The following is a 7,430-nucleotide window of genomic DNA, read 5'->3' as shown; positions in this document are numbered from 1 at the left end:
ATGTGCCCGCAACCAAGGTACATGCCCTTGACCGGAATCGAACCTGGGACCCTTCAGTCCGCAGGCCGAGGTTCTATCCACTGAGCCAAACCGGTCAGGGCTCTTTCTTTCTTTTTAAATATATTTTTATTGATTTTAGAGAGGAAGGGAGAGGGAGACAGGGATAGAAATATCAATGATGAGAGAGAATCATTGATCAGCTGCCTCCTGCACACCCTCCCTAATGGGGATTGAGCCTGCAACCCAGGCATGTGCCCTGACCAGGAATGGAACCGTGACCTCTTGGTTCATAGGTTGACACTCAACCACCGACCCAGGCTGCCCGGGCGTCTTCTCCCACCGTGTTTAAAAGAGAAGAGTGTGAGGGCCCCTCCTCGTTGCTCCTATAGCTCCCTATACACTGAGAAGGACCTGGACAGTGTACTGCAGTCATGGGCTGCAGCAGAAGCAACTGCAAGTGATGGTTCATCTTGGAGGGGATGGACAATGGCAGGGGTGCTGGACACGCAAGACAGATGCTACCCGGATTTTCTAAAATGAAGAAAGAGAAGATCCACAACATTACTGATAAAAATGATGGCAATGTCAAAATTCTGGAATTGATTTTTAAACAGAAGGCCTAAAAGCACTTATTTGAAAAGGCAGGAGTGTAGCCCGGCTGTTCAGTGGTTGAGTGTCAACAGGTAGGTCACCAGTTTGATTCCCGGCCAGGGCATATGCCTGGGTTGTGGGCTAGATCCACAGTGGGGGTGTGCAGGAGGCAGCTGATCGATGTTTCTCATTGATGTTTCTATCTCTTTATCCTTCTCCCTTTCTCTCTCTCTAAAAAAAAATAAATAAATATACATTTTAAAAAAAAGTTACTTACTTTCAAAAATCAAATAAAAAGCCGAAGTGTGTGTTCCTGGCTCAGTGGCTCAGTGGACAGAGCATCAGCCTGCAGACTGAAGGTACCCGGATTTAATTCCGGTCCAGAGCACGAACCTCGGTTGCAGGCTGATCTCTGGTGCCCTGAGGCTGCATGTGGGAGGCAACCAATCAACATATCTCTCACATGGATGTTTCTCTCCCCAACCCTTCTACTCTCTAAAAATCCATGGGAAAGTATCCTTGGGTGAGGATTAACAAAAATCTCTCTATATAAAAGCCTAATATGCAAAGTTCTACCTACCAGGAGTTCAATCACTCGCTATGACGTGCACTGACCACCAGGGGGCGGTGAAAAACGAAGGAAGGCCCCGGCTGGCAGCTGGCATCTGCTAAGGACCCTACCTGTGCACAAATTTCATGCACTGGGCCTCTAGAAATATATAAATAAAAATAAATAAAAAGCAGGAGTGTGTATTTTTTCTCTTTTTTTGCTTGAGAAAGAGCTCGCTTTATTGGGAATGGAGCTCTGTGCATCGGGCTCCTACACGTGGTGCTCAGGAAGGTACACAGGGCACAGAATGTGCTGCTAATGAAGAGCAACTGGAACAGGCTCCTCTGGGCAACTTCCCAGCACCTCCCTCCCCGGGGTCGGCACTCCTGACCATTTCCTTGAAGGCAACTGTGGTTCACTGGAGATAGAGCCCCTCAGGGGTGCCTTCTTGTTTTTTATACAGAACATAGCCTTCATTTGCTACTTTCATTCTAGGTTCCCTCAAGGCCCTCAGACCAGCTCCTGTGCAGATTGCCTTGATGTCGGCACCAGCGAGGTCACCCTTAGCCGTGACCAAGTCGTCCAGTGTCACGTCATCAGCCAGCGTCCTTCTGCTTGTGTGGACCTGGAAGATGAGCTTCTTGGTCTTTTCATCCGGCGGGGAACTCCATCTTCCTGTCAGTGCGGCCTGGTCTGATTAGTGCTGGATCCAGAGTTCCTGTTCGGTTTGTGGCCATGATGATTTTTACATCTCCCCTTGAATCAAATCCACCCAACTGGTTCAACAGCTCCAACATTGGTCACTGAATTTCTCTCTCACCTCCGGAGTTTGAGTCATACCTTTTTGTCCCAACGGCATCAATTTCATCAATAAACACAATGGATGGTGCATTTCTTCAGCAACTCGAAACAATTCCCGAACGAGTTTGGGGCCCATCACCTAGGCACTTCTGAATGAGTTCAGAGGCAACTGCTCTCAAGAAAGTGGCTGAGGTCTGGTTTGCTATTGCTTTAGCCCAGTGGTTCTCAACCTTCTGGCCCTTTAAATACAGTTCCTCATGTTGTGACCCAACCATAAAATTATTTTCGTTGCTACTTCGTAACTGTAATGTTGCTACTGTTATGAATCGTCATGTAAATATCTGATATGCAGGATGGTCTTAGGCGACCCCTGTGAAAGGGTCGTTCGACCACCAAAGGGGTCGCGACCCACAGGTTGAGAACAGCTGCTTTAGCCAATAAGGTTTTACCTGTGCTAGGTGGACCATAGGGAATGATGCCCTTAGGGGGCTTTATACCCCCCATCCCTTCATAATATTCAGGAAGCTCCACAGATTCCTTAATTTCCTGGATTTAGTTGTCCAACCACGCCCCACCACCCTGTGTGCGCGCACCTCCGCACCTGAGTATTTTCCACACTGCGCCTCCTCTGAGCCTCGGTGTGCTGTTATTTTTCCTTCTAGTTGAAGAGTCTCTCCTCAGCCAGCCTTCCTGTGGTTCTGGGTGATGTCCATTCCGTCTTTTAGTTGTATTTTTGAAGTGGTTGTTTGCGGCAGCAGTCTCCGGTGTTTACCTATGCCGCCATCTTCATCGAAGATCTCTTCTAAGGTCCCCAACGACATTGGGGTCCCCCTCAGATCATCCACCTTTGATCTTTCCTCCTCTTGCTTTTCCTCTAAATGGCTTCATTTGTTCCTGATTTCTAATGAATTCTTCCTCCATGAGAAGATAGTCTTTAATTCTCTCTAATTTCAATCATTTTAGCCGGCACTGCGTGTGAGGTGTGACCAGTGGCAGTTTGCTGGCAGCATCTGGTCCCTTTGTTTTCTTGTTCTTTTTCCCATGCTGGTTGGTACGAGGGGTTCGTATTTCTTTTTCTTGTCCTTGTCATCCTTCTTGCCACCTCCAAGACCATGACCACTACTCTGACTTTGACCCATCTTGCAAGGAGTATTTTCTTAGAGTAAAATCATATCACATTCACTACTAAAACCTATTTTCCTTTTAAAAAAAAAAACACGCATTTTATCTGGAAATGATTATGGATTCACAGGAAGTTACCCCAAATCCCCAGTTAGGTTGCGTATGGGAGGCAACCAAAATTGATGTTTTTCTCTCACATCAATGCTTCTCTCTCTCTTTTCCCCTCCCTCTCTAAAATCAATAAAAACACATTTTAAAAAATAAAATAAATAAATAGTGTGGGGGAATCAGCCTCCCTCCAGTATAGAGGACTTGACTCCTCCCATGTCCATTTCCGGAGGTGATTTCCCTTCCCAGCTGCCCCAGAGAAGGGAGCCAGGTCTTTAAAGGAGCTGCTTTGCATACACTGGGCGTCCGAGACAAGGCTAAACAGAACGAGGAATCTGTTCCAGTTCTAGGGGAATAGCTGGCTATGCTGACCTTCCAGGAAATAGGTCACGTGTCATGTCCTCTGCGCTCCCCGTGGAGTCCACCTCGGTGTCTGAGGCAGCCCTCCTGCAAGGCCACCTTCATCGCTGTCCTCTCAGTGCGGCTCAGGTGTTTCCCGTAAACCTTTTGGTCCTCCTTACCCAGTTCCAGGTGACAAGATTCCCAAGTCACTGTTCTCTACAGACACCTGGGCCAGGTGAGCCTGCGGTGACGAGGCTCTGACACCCAGCGGTGAGGACCCAGGTGGGCAGCCCCCCTCCCCTTAAGGAGCTTGACCTGTCTGCCGGGCTGTGGGCCCCAGATCCTTTACACCAGTGGGAGGAGGGCCAGCGGGGTCCACTGTCAGCGGTCCAGGGGTTTATATGTGAGGCAGCCATTAACACAATCAGAAGAGAAGAGACACCCACATCACCTTTCCTCTGACTCTGACGCTCCCAACCTTGTGCAGGTAGGGAAGGGCCCCAGAGCTCAGCGCCACCACCCCCCAGGCCCACTCCTCCAACACAGCACCATCCAGGCCCCGCCCCAAGGAGGCACGCCGAGACACTGACCTTGAGGCCGCGCTGGAAGGTGGAGATGGACAGCAGGGCCAGGTCTTGCTGCTCCTCGGCGTAGCGCACCAGGTACACGTAGACCAGCTTCTTCACCTGGGGAGAGCGGGTTTCCAGCAGGGACCGGCACCCCCGCCCCGTGGATGTCCTCACCCCAGCCGGCTGCGGTCCTCGGGGACAGATCCCTCCAGTGGGGAAGAGCATCCTGGTGTGCCCACCTGCCTTCTCTCTGACCCACATCTAGTTCAGGGGCATGTGGACAGTGTCTCTTCCTGGACAAGGCACATTTCTGGGCAGGGCAGGCCCCCGGGGGCTGGAGGGCCCCCTTCCTCACCCCTGACCAGCAGGAGACCCCTCGCTGGGGAGTGCTCACCTCTATGTTCTTACAGGCCACATTCTTCACCACAGCGGGAAACAGGTCTGAGGCATTCTTTCCCCGGGCGATCATCTGGGTGGTGAGGTCAAGGTCAGGAGGAGGAGGAGGAGGAGGGGAAGGAGAAGGACGAGAAGGAGGAGGAGGAGAAGGGAGGGGGTCAGCATTTAATAGGGGGTGGTCCACAGGGGGACATGCTCTTTGACCCCAGGCCCCTTCCCCAAAGAATGCCCCCTTCTCCCCTTTCCCCGCCACCCTTACCGCCACAATCCTCTTCATGGCCTCCAGCTTGAGGGAATCCTTGTTGCTGTCCAGCATCTCCTTCAGGTCATCGTGCCTGGTGGGAGGCACAGGGGGTCAGCTGAGGCACAGGGTGGCGGTGGGGCTATCAATTCCGAGGATCCAGGCGGAAAGAAGGAATGTGGGCGGGGCTGGCCCGGGCAGGACCCCATCAGAGGGGAAGGGAAAAACATGTGGGTCAGACAGTGATATGGGTTGAACTGTGTCCCCCTCAAAAAAGAGATGTTGAGCCCTAGCCGGTTTGGCTCAGTGGATAGAGTGTCAACCTGCGGACCAAAGGGTCCCGGGTTCGATTCTGTCAGGGGCATGTACCTCAGTTGCAGGCTCCTCCCTGGCCCAGGCCCTGGTTGGGCTCATCCAGGAGGCAACAAATCAATGTGTTTCTCTCACATGGATATTTCTCTCTGTCTTTCCCTCTCTCTTCCATTCTCCCTAAAAATCAATGGAAAAATATCCTCGAGAGAGGATTAACAACAACAACAACAAAAATAGACATGTTGAAGTCCTAATTCCTGGGCCCCAGAAGGTGACTTTATTTGCCATTTTAAGTAGTAGTTAGGATGAGGTCATACTGGAGTAGGGTGGGACCAGTGTTCTTATAATAAGATGGCCCTGGTCAGGGAGGAGACTGCAACCAAGGTACATGCCCTTGACCAGAATCGAACTTGGGACCCTTCAGTCAGCAGGCTGATGCTCTATCCACTGAGCCAAACCCTCTAGGGCAGTGGTTCTCAACCTGTGGGTCGCGACCCCTTTGGGGGTCGAATCAGCGGTTCTCAACCTGTGGGTCGTGACCCCTTTGGGGGTCGAACGACCCTTTCACAGGGGTCGCCTAAGACCATCGGAAAACACATATATAATTACATATTGTTTTTGTGATTAATCACTATGCTTTAATTATGTTCAATTTGTAACAATGAAAATACATCCTGCATATCAGATATTTACATTATGATTCATAACAGTAGCAAAATTACAGTTATGAAGTAGCAACGAAAATAATTTTATGGTTGGGGGTCACTACAACATGAGGAACTGTATTAAAGGGTCGCGGCATTAGGAAGGTTGAGAACCACTGCTCTAGGGCTTTATTAACATTCTTAACTTCAAAAAGAAACAACAAGAACTTATTCATTCAATTCATTCACTCATTCATTCATTCATTCACCACTCAACAAATACTTTGTTGCTAGGCTGCCCTGTGAGTCTAGAGCAGCCGTGGGCAAACTACGGCCCGAGAGCCGGATCCGGCCCGTTTGAAATGAATAAAACTAAAAAAAAAAAAAAAGACCGTACCCTTTTATGTAATGATGTTTACTTTGAATTTATATTAGTTCACACAAACACTCCATCCATGCTTTTGTTCCAGCCCTCCGGTCCAGTTTAAGAACCCATTGTGGCCCTCGAGTCAAAAAGTTTGCCCACCCCTGGTCTAGAGACTGAAACCTGGGACTCTGGTCCATAGGCCGACGCTCTATCCACTGAGCCAAACCGGCTAGGGCCTATTTGAGATTCTTGATGATACATTTAGGCTTCTAAGTTCAGCTACATCAGCCTCAGGGATCCTGGGCCCTCCCGAGGAGTCAGGCGGGTGTCCTCGCCTGTCACCCTGAGGCAGGGGCCTTCCCTGGGAGCAGGGAGGCTGGAGGTCTCTTTAAACTCTGGGTGTTCTCTGGAGCAGAGCTCCTCACACCCAGGTGTCCTCGCCGCACCCACAGATGCCACAGGCACTTGTCAGAGGCACACCCCCCAGGCCTGTGCTGGGGCACCCCCACCGCTCCCCCCCACCCAGCTTGCTGCACACACTCCAGGCCCCTGAAGGTCCCAGGCCCTGGGCCACGGAGAACTGAAGGGGGAGAAAGGAACCACTGGGTGTAGGCAGGAGAGCAGGCAGGGCTGTCAGATGCCACTAACACAGACAGACCGCCCGGGGCCCCTTGCCCTCGCTCTCACCAGGGAACGTTCCCCAGAGGGCGGTGACCGGAGAAGCACAGCAGCACCGAGGCCCTGAAACCTTACTCTCTGAGGTCAGATCCCCTTACGCCACTCACTGACCTGACCCCTTGTCTGGCCTGAGGGACTCTCTGGGGTGAAACAAGCATCTGAGGCCAGTCCCGCTCCCCCCTCACCCCCACGTTCCAATTCACAAGCTGGGAAAGGCTGGCCACACTCTATCCGAGCGTGATCCCGTCCCTAAACCCCAACTTCAGCCCATTCCAACCAGGGCCTGGGGGAGGGAAAAGGTCAGTGTGGGACCTCAACCTCCATCATTTTACTCTCCTCCTCCCCTCAGAGTTCTGGGGAGTTACGCTCCTCGTCACCTCCTCATACTCAGTCCCCACGCTGGGCCCCACCTGGACCCTAAATGCCAGCCCAGTCCTCCTCCCCCGAGCAGGTGGGACTAGCGGAGTCTGGCCTGAGTGGCAGCGGCCCATCCCTCGCCTTCCCGGGCTCCTAGGTGTGGCCCCTGGGGTTCCTCTGTACCGGAGTGGCTGGCTCTGACTCTGGCTTTGGCCGGGCTCTGGGCACGGTCCTTCCAGGGGCGCTTCTGGGGCTGTGTCTTCCTCGGGGGCCTGTAGCCACCGAAGCTCCTCGGGCTGCAGGGCCTGGTACCAGGCTGGGGGCCCGCCCTCGGGGGTCAGCACGGGGCTGG

The 7,430-nt window shown here is 52.1% G+C and overlaps 1 protein-coding gene across 1 annotated transcript in view; it reads right to left on the bottom strand.

Annotated features, from left to right (window-relative positions):
* AP3B2 (adaptor-related protein complex 3, beta 2 subunit) overlaps positions 1-7,412 on the bottom strand; it is a 24,122-nt gene extending 16,710 nt beyond the window's left edge. The window contains exons 1-5 of the mRNA XM_014549588.1: positions 7,262-7,412; positions 4,739-4,814; positions 4,478-4,552; positions 4,105-4,200; positions 486-531 (exon numbers count right to left, since the gene is read on the bottom strand). Coding sequence (XP_014405074.1) covers positions 486-531; positions 4,105-4,200; positions 4,478-4,552; positions 4,739-4,795 — 274 coding nt within the window. The 5' untranslated portion in view covers positions 4,796-4,814; positions 7,262-7,412. The remainder of the gene's footprint in view (positions 1-485; positions 532-4,104; positions 4,201-4,477; positions 4,553-4,738; positions 4,815-7,261) is intronic.
* Positions 7,413-7,430: the final 18 nt, after the last annotated feature.

Source organism: Myotis brandtii, unplaced genomic scaffold (genome assembly GCF_000412655.1).
Source record: "Myotis brandtii unplaced genomic scaffold, ASM41265v1 scaffold561, whole genome shotgun sequence".
Classification (NCBI taxonomy): Eukaryota; Metazoa; Chordata; class Mammalia; order Chiroptera; family Vespertilionidae; genus Myotis; species Myotis brandtii.
This window is presented reverse-complemented; position numbering and strand designations above follow the sequence as displayed.